We start from the raw sequence: 13,973 nt of genomic DNA, 5'->3' as shown, positions 1-13,973 counted from the left end.
ACACCTAATGTCAGCAATAATTAAGAAATTTTATGATCCATTCCTTTCTTTTTAAAATGCTTCGTCTTCTGACTTTTTTTTCACCAATATACTTCATTCTGCATTTTAAAAAGTGAGTAAACCAATAAAGTATTATCACATAAGATGTAATATGTGCAGTTGGAATTTCATAATAGAGTGAGTCAATTGCACAGAGCAAGGTCAAGAGTTATGGAGTCTCAGAAGTCACTGTTGGCGGAGGCAATGGAGGAGGGATTCCATTCCACAGTGCAATTTGATTCAACTGTTTTAACAAATCCAAAGTTGTAGCATCAGCTGGAATGAAAAGGAGACTTGTTAAAACACATAGGAATGTGGCATAATTTTAAAAACCTCAACAAATTAAATGAAAAGATTCTTCCTGTACAGTATATCACCGGTTTTCTGACCCATTGTTCATATTTTTACATGTCTCCCTGAAGAGTCTCAGGGCTGGCAATGTGAGAAATAATTAAACATACTCCATAAGTAGAAGAATGTAAGTATTATTTGATGGTGGTGGTGAGGTGACCAACAGTTCTGGATATATAGAATTTATTGCATGTTCTCCATTTAGCCATTGCATAAGACCATCTCACATATGGTGGTTTACAAACATGTGCAAACATAAATAATAGTGGAAATACTTCCAAATGCTATTACAAATCTATGTAATTACAAATCCATTTTCAGCACAAGATGGGAAGAGCCTGATGTTGCTGCAGTGGATATCAGTTGCAATTTGGCCAATAATTATGTGGTAGAAGGACTAGGTCCTATTTGATAACACTTAAAATATTATTGGCTATCTCTGTCCAGCAGTATAATTGAAAGTAATGTCAATTCAGTTACTGTAGGTAAAAGTTTTGTACTGTACCTTAATTTTTAAGCCTTTTACTAAGTTCCTCAATCAGTAGAAAACATCTCTGCACTTCAACGTGGATGATCTCCGAGGCACACGAGCTGTATTGCTTTTTCTTTCAGGAAAGCGTCTGTCCTCTGGAAGTATTTTCTCACTCTCTGACTAGTGAGCTGGAGGTCCTCACTTTCCAGGCTGGTTAACTCTTTCTCTAGACTATCTGTGCACCCAAACATACTTCCAGCAGCTGAATTTGCTGATAAAGTCCATTTTGGAGCCTGGCTATGGAGCTCCTATCCCAGGCTGTTTGGGTGCAGTTTTTGCTAAAGATAGTGAAGATTTCTTGGAGGATCTCTTGGATTGCCACATCAGCATTTTCCTTCTGGGACAGTTGGTGTTGGACAACATCCTGAGTGGGCTTGAAAGCTTTCATTTCATTTACGAATTGTGAGAGGAAATTTCCACTCATTTTCTTCAGAAGCTCCAAGCTCTTTGTTCACTTTGTTCTACTGGAAATGAAGCATGGTACAGAGCTGAGCTGAGATTTCAGTGGAGAAGAGCAGTACCAGGCAAACATTCAGCAGACACCTGAGTTTCATCTGTGTGAGCCCATTAAGATAATCACTGGTGTTCCTAAGGCAAGAGTTTTGTCTGTAAAGTCAGTATTATTGGTGATGCTACACAAGTTAAAGAGAAACTACCTTGTTTCTCAGATGCCAGGCTGAACCTACAGTTAAGTAAAAACTAAAAACTGAGCAAATATCATCTAAAGGCAATTAGTTACTAATCATGTTGACCCCATAGTACTATATTTTTAGCAATCTGATTTTAAGCTCACAGATGCACTTTGAACTATACTTTTATTTGTAAATCTATACTTCATCCACTTAACTAGCAGGAGGAAACAGTTCCCTTTCTGGATAGGCAGCGAAAATCATAAGACTCCTATCAACTGGTAATTCTCCTTCATACCCTGCTTCATTTGAGAGAAGGAAATAGTGTAGGTATATTTAAAGTTGCTTAATCCAGGAGTAATTATGAAAGTAAAATCTCAGACCCTTGGGAAATATTGGTTAATCTGCACTTTTCAGATTTCATGCAGTTTAAAGAGTACATTTAAAATGTTGTTGATTGCAGAAAACATTGGTATCTTGGACTGTAGCGGGGTGGTTACCCCGCTCCGGCCTGGAGAGGTTAAAAGTCACCCTGTGGCTGGGGAAAGGCTGATTGGGGAAGCAGCCGCAGCTGGCCCTATAAAGAGGCTGCTAGGCTGGAGCTCAGGCAGAGTCCCTCTCTAGATGTTGAGAGGGATGGGCCTGGCTGCTGGGAGCTGAGCAGGGGACCTAAAGTGGAGCAGGGCTGGGGAAAGGCAGAGGAGCTAGGGAGCTCGGGTCTGGAAAATTCCCAGGCTGCAGGCCTTGTTAAAGGCCAAGAAGGGTACTGGGGTTGCAGAGGGGCAGCAGGTCCAAACCCTCCTTGCCAATGATGAGCGGCAATTATACTGCAGTCCTCCCCAGTGAGCAAGGGCTAGATGGTGACTTGAAGTAGCCCAAGACTGGGTGGGGATAGAGGGTTGGGAGTTCCTGGGGAGGGGAGACCCAGCGACACTGGGATACTGCAGGGGGCACAACCTTGAGAGAAGGGGCACCGGGGTCTGGGAGGGACACGGGGGGGCCAGTGGCAAGGTGAGACACTGGCCTGCAGAGGCCACTCCAGCGGCTGGCGAGCTAATTCCAAGAATGACCAGCAGGAGGCACTGCAGGGTGAGTTGTCACCCCATTATATGGACACTGAGAAAAAGGAACCTTCATTTACTGTCAACAGATCTGTGAATACAATGCAATTACTAATAGATTTTGTAGAGATGTACCTACCTGGATGGATGTGGTTTACAGTGTGATTAAAAGGAGGTTATGAAGTGAAAACAACTATGTATTTTTAATAAGTGTGTTGCTGGAATATAATAATTCAAAGAATTAAAAAAAATCAAATTAGTGTTCACCATTACTGCTGGTCCCTTGTATTTTAATTTTTGCCTTTCCTTGGGCTTGGACAGGGAAATTCTTCTGGTTTTTTTTTTGTTTTTTTTTTAATCCTCTTAACTTTCTGTGGTCACATTTCATTTTCTGGTTCTCATGCCCTAGCATGGACTGTTGTGTTTGGAATTTCCATCACTGCAGGGAAGTGTGGTTTCCTCCAAAAAGTAAACTATTTTCACTGTAATTAGATTCCCTTAAAGAAAATATGAAAATGTTTCTGTTCATATTAATGTGAGTAGAGTCCCTAGGCTTCCCATTAATTTTCTTGTTAACAAATTCAACATTTTTGCTTCAACTATTTGACTGGGACTCTTCAAAGAATCATAGAAATATAGGGCTAGAAAGGATCTCAAGAGGTCCTCTAGTCCAGAGGTTCTCAGCCTTTATCTTTCTGAGCGCCCCCACCCCAGCATACTATAAAAACTCCACCTGTACCACAATAACTGGTTTTCTGTGTATAAAAGCCAGGGCCGGCATAAGAGGGTTGCAAGCAGAGCAACTGCCTGGCGCCCCATGCCACAGGAGCCCCCATGAAGCTAGATTGCTGCAGCCCCTGGTGATGGGGCTCTGAGCCCTGGGTTTTAGCTTTCTACCCTGGGCCCCAGTGCATCTAATGCTGGACCTGCCTGATGGCCCCCCTGAAACCTGCTTGTGACCCCCCCCAGGGGGACCCAGACCCCTGGTTGAGAACCAGAGATCTAGTCCAGCTTCCTGTGCTGAGGCAAGACCAAGTATACCTTAGCCATCTCTGACAGTCATTTGCCTAACCTGTTTGTTCTTAAAAGCCTCCGCAACCTCTCTTGGTAGCCTATTCCACTGCTTAACTATCCTTGTAGTTAGAAAGTTTTTTCCAATATCTAACCTAAATCTCCCTTGCTGCATATTAAGCCAAAAGTTTCTTGTCCTCACTTTGGTGGGCATGGAGGAAAATTTATCACCCTCCTCTTTATAACAAACCATAACATTTGAAGACAGTTACTAGGTTCCCCCTCAGTCTTCTTTCCCCAAGACTAAATAAGTCTGGTGTCATGAGTCAGACCCCCTTTGGGGATGCCACCTGATTTGCTGGGATTTCACTGAGCCTGCCTGCTCCACTAGCCTGGGTTCCCTCTCCCCGTTTTGCTGAAGTAGGCTCTCCAGCCCTTGGCAGCACACACACAGGTAAAGAATCACCTGTGTAGAATCACACAGAGTCTGCAAACAGCTCTCTGTGATGAGACGCAGCTAGGAAATTGCCCAGCACTTAAGTGCAGCTCCCCTCTGGAAAGTACACTCAAAATAACATTGTGTTGCACTGTAGAGAAATCTATACAACATAAGCTCATAAATTCACCCCCTCCCTCAATGTGGATATGTACAACAACTTCTACAAAAGGCAGATTTTAAGTAATTATAAGGGATAGCAAATAGAACAAAGCAGATTACCAAGCAAATAAAACAAAACACGCATACCGAGCTCAAGTCTTAAAGAGATTGGTTTCAAGAAATAATTTCTCACCCTAAATGTTGTTTTAGACAAGTTGCAGAGTTTCTGTAGCTTAGAGTTCCAGTTATTTCTCTTCACAGCCCGTGCCTTTCCCACCGCTCAGTTCCTTTGTCTCTTCAGGTACTTTCAGCAGTATTTCTTCTTGGGTAGGAAGGCAATGGAGAAGAGTCCTGTTTGCCTTATACCTCAGCCTTAGATAAGATTTACATAAGGTGGGAATCTTTTATTTCCAAGTCTTGACCTCCCCCTCCTAGTAGTGGAAAATTACTAGAGGATGATGTTTAGTACCAGGTGACAGAACCACCTGACCTAGTACTATCACAGCTACATCCCAGGATGCCTCTCAGGAAGGAGAGAGATTAGGATCTTCAAAGTCTTATTATTTCTTCCTAATAGCCCATCAAGGCTGATGCCCTGTTGTCTGGTGGGTGTCTCCCAAATACATACACAGTTGTAATTGTTACGTAGATGTGGAGAAATTGACTTTCTTAAAGTTTGTTGAAGAAAAGTGAATGCAATACTCCTGCTGAGGCCTCACCAGTGCTGAATCAAGCAGAACAATTACCTCCCATGTTTTACATGTGACTGCTATTAATATTTGTCTTTTTTTGCAACTGCATGACTTTGGTGTCTCATATGGAGTTCATAGTGGTGCTTATCTAGTTACTACACTTGTCTCCATTGAATTTCATCTTACTGATTGTGCATAGTACTGGACCCAGGACAGACTCCCGCTAGACCCAAGTACACATGTCCTTTCAGGTGACAGAAAACCATTGATAACTACTCTTTGAGGACAGTTTTTTAACTACCGGTAGTTTTGCACCCACCTTACGGTCATTTCATTTAGCCCACATTTCCTTAGCTTGTTTATGAAGAGAAAGCATATATATCTAATGTGCCAGAGCCCAGTCCTGCCATGGGGTTTGCACCCCAAATGGCAGTTTTGGGTACGTATCACACAAGGGCAAGTCCCAGGAATGCTGAAGAGACAGTAAAAGTAGTGAAATAATATGAATACTAAGCAGGAAAGATGGAGGTAGCAGAGTAAATATAGGCTAATGAAAGAACAGAATCTATTTCAGTAAATCTGTATGTTCACAGCACATAGACACAGAATTAGTATAGTGTTTGAGGAAAGTTAGTTACAAAAGCCACAGAACTTGCCCCAGGGGCTTCATGCCAGGATAGAATTCTGCATGTGAGCATCTCAGCTGCTCCACATGGAAGCGTGTGTGATGTGGGCTGAGGTAGAGTAGGGTCTGCTGCCTTCACCCATCATTCCCTCTTTCCTGGGACCCTATGGATTGTTTTCCGTAGGATTATGATCTGTGTCGGGCCTGGACTGAGCTGACTTACATTGGGCGGGGCAGTTCTGTTGCAGCTCTGCAAGGTGCATCTCACTAACCAGCTGCACAAAAATTACACGTAACAAGGTTATCTGAGGCAATTGCAGCCTGCAGCCACCCTGGAAGAGACTACTTGGCACTGAAAAGATGTGGGGTGGAAGAGTCTAATGGGACCAGAGCTGAGACAGATGCTGCAGATCTCTGTGTGGCGAGACTTTTTCGATCAGCACAGAAACCATAGATTCTGCTGAGTCTGGAGATGGAACTACAGCCACTTCTATGAGGAAGACTGGGGACAAACCTGTCCGTCCCTACTTCTGTCCACCAGTGGAAGGATGTGGGAGAACCTAAGTGGGGGATATTTACACAGTTTAACTCTCTTTTAGGAAAAGTGAGCTGGGATTCTCCACAGGCATGGCTGTCCCTTATGATACGGGTGATATTGTCAAAGAGCTCAACTGATTTCTCTGCTCAGTATTGCCCTTTTTTTATTAAAGGTCGGATGGAATGCCTGGGAATAGGTCTACCCCCCAACACTGAATAGGTTTGAGGTAGTTTAAAAATCAAATTCAGTGTTCACAATTTTTGCTGGTTCCTTGTCTTTTAACTTTTGCTTTCCCCTTGGCGTGGGCAGGGAAACTCATCTGGTTTGTTTAACTCTCTTCATTTTCTGTGGTCACATTTCATTTTCTGGTTCTAAAGCCCTAGCACAGGCTGTTGTGCTGCAGTTTCCATCATGGCTGGGAAATGTGTTTTAATTCAACAAAAAAAAACTATTTTCATTGAAATTAAAAAAGAAAAATCACATGAAGAAACCATGAAAACATTTCTGGGCATATTAATTTGGTTAGTCTCCCAAGTCTTCCTGCACTTTTATAAGAAATAAAACTATATGAAGGTTTCTGTAAAGCAGAGAAAGCAGACTTACCAGAGCCCTCAGATTGCCATGGGCTACGCTCCCCATTCTCCCATTTCTTTCCATGGGTGGTGGGGATGTGTATTCCACACCAGGGCAAAGTCCAGAGGAAAGATGTACAAGAGAGAGGGAAATAAGTAATATGAATACTAGAAGGAGAGGCAAAGGTTACAAAGTAAACCCAGGGCAATAAGGGAAAGCCAGATCATGTCTTTCAGTAAATCTGCATGTTAACAGCAATTCAGGGGTGCTGGAACAATTTTTATAGTGGGGATGCTGAAAGCCCACTGATCAAAAATGTAAACCCCATATATGATGGAAACCGTGCATTCACTTGCTAATATTCCTTTAAGCTGCGCACTCCTAGTTCCAAGTGCCCTGCAGCAAGTATGCAAACAACTAGTTATTAATTGAGGAAAATTAGTTATAAAGGCCTCAGAGCCTGCTGCGAAGGATCTATGCAGGGATAGGTGATGGCTCCATGGGTGCTGTGGGGCTGGAGCACCCAAGGGAAAAAAAATGGTTGGTGCTCTATCAGCACTTCCTCTTCCCTCCGCTCATCTCCCTCCTGCTGCAATCAGCCATTTCAAGATGTGCAGGAGGCTGGCGGGGAACAGGAGCGAGAATGCGGCATGTTTTGGGGAAGGGGTGGAACAGGAAGATGTGGGGCAGGGATGGAGTGGCAGGGCAGGGGCGTGGCCTTGAGGGAAGGGGTGGAGTGGGGGCGGTGTCTGGGGCCAAGCTGGTGCTGGTCGAGCATCTCCAGAACAATGGAAAGTCAACGCCTGTGCATACAGGGATAGAGCCCTCTGCACATGACTCTTACTTATGCCATGTGGAAGCATGTGTTGGGTGAGATGAAGTGCCATGGAGTCAGATGCTTTTGCACATAGTTCCCTCTTGGGTTGTTCTCCATACAGTTATGATCCATATGTGGGGCCTGCAGTGAGCATACTCACATTGGGCTGGGGCAGTGAGATAAAGACAAGCAAAGGCAACCCAAACTATGGTGTCACTAATAGGACCCTCTGTAAATTCCTTGAAGTCAACAGATGGCATCACGGCAGAAGCCTTTGCTTGTCTTTATCTCAGGGGTTCTCAAACATTTCATGATGTTGGCCTAATCTTACCAAAATTGTTCTATGGACCATTTCCCCTCCCATTCAGGATCAGGTAACACCTTTGTGGCAGGCACACCAAATGCTTACAAAGAAAGGTAATACTAGGAACGCATTTATATAATTTGAAATGTCTCTAAAGGAAAGTGGAAACTGTCAGTTCTCTGAATACCACCATCCAGTACTACATGTACAACCATGGAATAATGAACCTGAGTCTGGGACCTGCTGGTTTAGAGGCACGTACAAAAAGTTAACTCTTAAAACAAACACTTATCATGTCTTGTGGTACAGGTTTTTTTCAGTAGCTTTATGTATCTGCAGTAGATGTTCTTTCCTGCCCAAGTCTCTCTGCCTTCATTCATTCTTTGGTGTAGTTGAAGCCTACAGGTCATGTTGACAAAAACAATTAATATGTAAACGATGAGAGCCAAAATAGACTGTATGAACAAGCCAAGGATTGTGAACAGATTGGTTCACACCCTCCAAAATGTATCCCCCTCTCTGGTAGAACACGGAAGTCATATAAACCTGGGAGCCATATAAACTCTTCAGCAAAGTCTAACTACTTCATGATGCCTATAATGCAGAGTGGAACCTCCTGACATTCATTTCCAATGGGGCATACATTCCTGTTTTTCCTCATAAAGGCAGGTTGCCAAAAAGTGTGAAAATTCACACCCAGTTTGTTTCCATGCTCTTTGAACATTTAATGGAATGGTTGTTTGATTTCTCTTAATAACTTTTTAATAAGAAACCTCCAGATTTAGGCTCTGTCCTAGGCAGTGCTATAATTGAGTAGCAGTTCTTCAGAAATACTATCTACAGACCCAAACTTGCTAGAGAGGTAGATCCTCGCTAGATCTGGTGCACTGGCTAGTTTTGTTTTGTTTTTGTTTTTCAATTAATTTTAACTATTGTGTTTAGGGTAATTTTTAGTCATTATTCACATTACAACTGAAATTTTGATGCACTGTGCTCATAAACGGGTGGTTGTTGGTGGAACATGCAGTTCATGAACATACAAGCTTGATTTTGGGCCAGCAGGGAAAGGGCAAAAGGGTGCAGCACCAGCTGTTTACAAACCTGACTGACAGGAAGGATGGTTACGTATAAGCTTGATGCTGTTGACGCTGTGAGTCAAGTGTACCCTAGCCTGATTGATGGAGGGGGAAAATTAGGCCCCCACAAGCCTGATTGGTGGCAGATAGGGAGTCTGGGCACTTGGAAACCTGACTGATAGGGAGGCAGTTTGCCCACATATCTCATTAATGGGAGGAAGGGAGGGAGAGAAAGAGGAATGGACAAGCAACTTTGTACCACAACAACCTGAATTCTTCCCCTTGGAATCCCAGTTTTTCCAATACCCCTTTCATCAGCCTTTACCAAACTGGTCTATTTCATGACAATGAATTACTGCATCAAACACCCAACATTTGTAATGTTGGGGAAAAATAATCTGGTAACAGGCAGAAATGCAACAACTGCAGAGTTGAAGTTGTGGTTTGTGGTCTGTTGGAGTAGTAAAACAAATTACCATATCTGGTTTTCTTATGGAGTCACTGCTGAATCAGGATTTATATTTGCAGTGTATTTCAACAGGTTCTCAATGTTAACCACTGATGTCAAGGGAGGCTCATGTACTTAAAGTTAGGCAAATGTTGAGAAGTCCTTTGCTGAACTGGAGTCTTAAGGCAGAACAAGAGAAGATTTTTATTGGGTGTTTACTTTTTAAAATATGTAATTACTGCAAATCACTGCTGCTATACGTTGCTATTTGGTATAAATAAATATTTATTTATAAATATAAAATATCTCTGAAAATGATAAATAAGAGCAATAAATAAATATTAAAAATAAATAGGAGTTGATCAACATCGAAATATTACAAATCCAGTAAAATTGTCTGAAAATAATTTCCACAGTGCCGGAAGAGAATATAGGTTAGCAATAGTTTAAAATTCAAGTGCCCCTAATTATAAATGACCTAGAAATTGGGATGTTCTTTTTTGTTTTTTATTCTTGCAGCGAAACAGGTCTCCAGAAGTTCCATTTTCTTATGGGTCCATGTTAGGATCTTTGAAAGCGACTGTCATTCCAGGCAGCTAGGGAGAGAATGTGGCACGAGATGTAGGAAATCTGTTGGAGGATCTCCTGGATAGAGACTGCCACATTAGCTTTCTGGGTCTCTCTGGGCTTGAGACATTTTGGGGCCACATTAAGTCTCTCTCTTCTTTCTGACTTTATAGGAAAATTATCCTCTGTTTTGTTTGGCAGTTATCCTACTTCGCATCGGTAATGCTGAAGCAAAGCCTGTTATAGTTCAGAGGTAAGACTTCATTTTTAAGAGCAGCCCAAGGCAAATTCTGAGCAAACGCGTAACATGAATGGTTTGGAAATCATAAGGTTTTTCTCCTTCAGTTCAAATATTACCTTGTCTTCTGGCCTATTTTCAGCAATATCTTTTGTTTTACATTTTCTCATGTGAGTAAATCAATCTGGTAATGACAAGAAGTATATAAATTGTGCAATTGGAGTTCTGTAGGAGTTGGTCCCTTGTTTAACGCAGGGCAGACTGATAAGAGTTTGGAAAGGTGCTGCTTGTAGAATCAACTTAGAAACGAAGAACTCCAGTGGAGGTGCAGTTTCACTCAGCGGTTTTCATAACATCATTACCTGAAGTATCACGTGCTGGAATGAAAAAGGAGAATGATGCAAACATTCATACACAGTTTCAAATGTCAGAGTTCCTGTTTTTCTAACTAGATGTGAAATCATAAATCCTGAGCCTTACTGCACTTATGATCTTGTGACAATTTTTTTTACTAAAACTCTTGAAATGTAGGGGTAAACTGAACAAAAAAACAGAATAAGTACCCTAGACCATCCTATGTGCAGAGGTAACTGGCAGAATTCGATGGAGGGATTGAAATGTGTGGGCACAGACCCTCTGTTTTCTGGTGTCCTGACTGGAATGTGGTTTTACTTGGCAGTTGGAGGGAGGCGTCTCGCTGTTCTTTTTGAGTTAGCAGTTATGATGTAGTCCTATGTTTTTCACATGGAATATTGCGTGTGTGGGATGAAAGCACTAAACTATATGCTACTCCTAAGACAGTTTTATTAACATGAGTTTGAAATAGCTGAAATTACTATGGAAGAAAGATTGGGACCTATGTAATACAAGCAGCAAAGAATCCTGTGGCACCTTATAGACTAACAGACGTTTTGGAGCATGAGCTTTCGTCGGACGAAGTGGGTATTCACCCACGAAAGCTCATGCTCCAAAACGTCTGTTAGTCTATAAGGTGCCACAGGATTCTTAGTCTGGATCTGTAAAAGCAGCAAACACGGCTACCCCTCTGATACTATGTAATACAAGTTATAAAACCACCATCCATCTCTCTTCAGTTGTTTTATTGAAACAATACGATTTAGTTTCCCAAGAAAAATGCAAATATGGTACCTTCATTTTTCAGCCGATCTGTCAGTACATCAAGAATTAGAAAACATCTGGATATTTCTGCACGGATAATCTCCCAGGCACACTGGCTGTATTGCTTTTCTTTCAGGAAATCGTCTATTATTTGGAAGTATCTCTTCAGTTTGAGGCTGGTAAGCAGGAGGTTCTCATTTCCTTGGTAGGTTATCTCCTTTCCTTTTTCAGCACTCAAACACGTCCCCAGCTTCTCAATCTGCTGGTGAAGACCATTTTGGAATTCCTTTATGGAAGTCCCATTCCAGGCAGCTTGGGTGAGATTATTGTTAAAGATATGGAAGAGTTCTTGGAGGATCTGTTGGATGGCTACCTTGGCATTCTCTTGCTGGGACAGTCGGATCTTGAGGATATCTCTGGGCTTGAAAGCTGTCCTTTCATTTAGACATTGGAAGGGAAAGTTTCCACCCATTTTCTCCAGATGCTCTAAACTCTCACTGTTCATTCTGGTTTGTAGAACATAAATCCGGTTACAGTCCAGACATGAGATTTCACTGGAGAAGAGCAGCATGAGGCAAAATTGCAGCAACCACCTACTGATCATGATGTCTTAGATTCCCTGAGTTTGAGCAACTGGTGCCTGTTCAGGGTCTTTTGTAGACTTTTGTGTTTTTGCCCCATGTCTCTGAATTTAAGTATTCTGTAGGAAAAGATTTTTCTTTCATCACTTTCTACTTTTCAGGGTTTTTCTTGCTTGAGGTTTTCACTTTCAGTTTCCTTCTTTTTATTTAGTGGAAGCGAACAATACATTAGAAGAACAAAATCACATTCATTACCTTTTCTAATATTAAAAAATCCCTACATTTCTTTCCTTAGGTCTCCTCCAGCCCTCTTAGATAAAGAAAATGTAAAGGGTAAGAAGAATGATGATTAATAGTGTCATCCAGTTACAGGTTAGAGTAGGGATCTGTCTGACTACTCCCAAGTTCCTGTAGTTAGCACTGCTAGGCAGGTCTGTCACTTTCAAATGTCTGTTACATCAGCAAGACTATCCAGGTTTTTAAGTGATAACAATTCATTTTGGCAGATGGGGGGAAACTACTACAGAGCTTCTTTTTGCTGGACTCTGCAGATAGCAGATGTGCAATGAAGTGATGTGTAAAGCTGCTGTTCTTTCACTTTGCCAGCAGATGGAAAACTTTCCCTCTCTGGTGTCACACTCAAAATCCCCTCCTTCCAACCTAATATTATAGGGACCTCTTAAAATTTGATAAGAATGGAAAAAATTCCTATGAGAGATTTGGGGCAGATAATTCTCTATTAATCTCACGCAATTTCCTGGCCATTTGAAATATGAGAGAGGAAAAACCATGTGTGTAGGGAATACCAGAGGATGGACAGAGGGCACTGAGAAACTGGGAGGTTTACTTAAGAACCTGATACCAGCTGTGAAAAGCCCAAGGAACAGGTACAGTTGAAGGGTATGAACATGCTATCTTCTTGGGCACTTCTGAGTAGTTCCCAGTGATCTAGTGTAGTGACATGGAAAGGAGTTGTCCAAAAAGATTGTCTGGTTGATAATAAATATGCTAGAGCGACAGACATAAATGAATGTCACTTTCAAATGTGTTTGCCTTTTCACCATTCAAGCTTTATTCTTTTTTTAATGTGCATTTCACTGAGCTTGGGCATTGAAATTCAAGTGGTCTGATGAATGAAGTTTGCATCCTCTAGCGTTTCACTTTCTGTTTTTCATACTATAGCACTAGGCTGTCATGTTGGAATTTCCATCAGTGAAGGGGAACAGTTTTCAACCCAAAAAATGAAAAGGAATTTTTTCATATTAATTTTTAAAAAGGAAAAGAAGAAAACAAACATATCTGTTCATGTCACTTCTTTTACATCTCCCTGCCCCATCACTTCAAGCACTTTATTTAATCATAATCTAGAGTTCTGCCTAAACTATTTGGAAGTGTCACTTTAAAGAATGCAGTGTCACTTTAAAGGGACCAATCATACCAGAGGCTGTGCATCCCAATCTCGCATTCACTCCAGTGAGAGTTCTCTGTGTGGATTTCCTGGCAAGTTGAAGCTTCAGGAGATAATATTTATATGAAAGAGAGAGAAATTTTAAAATCCGAATCTTAACAAGAAAAGCTAAAATAAGAAAGGAATGGAAGTAAAGGCACATAGTCTTGCAGCATATTTGTGTCAGCCATTCGCCTGTTTTCATAAATGTTTAAGAAGTCTCAAATGTTTATTTCAAAGATGAAATATGTTGTTGGAGTGCTACTGTTGACTGATAGCTCTTCAGAACTACTATCCACATACACCAGACTTGGAAGAGAGGTGGATCATCACTAGATCTGATGCAACCTTCACGTTTATTGCTAGAATTTTAAATGTTGGGTTTAGGTAATTTTTAGGCATTGTGGATACAACTGAAAGTTGAACACATTCTGTACACCAAACTGGTTGTTGGGTGGCAAGGAACACACAAGCCTGATGTGGAAGGGTGGCACCAGTTGTTCAGAAAACTGAGGGATAGAATTGCTGACTTGAGTGTACACAAGCCTGATTCAAATGGCTTGATTTGTTTGTGTGTGTGTCGGTGTGTGTGTGTGTGTGTGTGGCTGTCGGTCTGTCTGTAAGACTTCTAGTTGATATTATGAAGTTGTTGTCATGAAATTTCTTAATCATAGGAAACCTCTTTCTATGTGTGTCCATCCTGTTGGACAGGACCTACAGCAGGTAT

General features: G+C 41.7%; 1 protein-coding gene across 1 annotated transcript; it reads right to left on the bottom strand.

The window, feature by feature from the left end:
* Nucleotides 1-208: 208 nt before the first annotated feature.
* On the bottom strand, nucleotides 209-11,822 carry LOC123372252 (interferon beta-like). The gene is made up of 3 exons (XM_045020260.1): nucleotides 11,249-11,822; nucleotides 10,462-10,476; nucleotides 209-315 (listed from the first exon to the last, which is right to left on the bottom strand). Exons 1-3 carry the CDS (start codon nucleotides 11,820-11,822, stop codon nucleotides 209-211), a joined length of 696 nt encoding a protein of 231 aa, XP_044876195.1.
* Nucleotides 11,823-13,973: the final 2,151 nt, after the last annotated feature.

The sequence above is a fragment of the Mauremys mutica genome, chromosome 6, assembly GCF_020497125.1.
Source record: "Mauremys mutica isolate MM-2020 ecotype Southern chromosome 6, ASM2049712v1, whole genome shotgun sequence".
NCBI lineage: Eukaryota > Metazoa > Chordata > Testudines > Geoemydidae > Mauremys > Mauremys mutica.
The sequence above is the reverse complement of the archived record's forward strand: the minus strand, read 5'-3'. Positions and strand labels throughout refer to the sequence as shown.

Coding starts and splice junctions, on each gene's coding strand:
- LOC123372252 (XM_045020260.1), bottom strand. CDS start 11,822: ATGATCAGTAGGTGGTTGCTGCAATTTTGCCTCATGCTGCTCTTCTCC.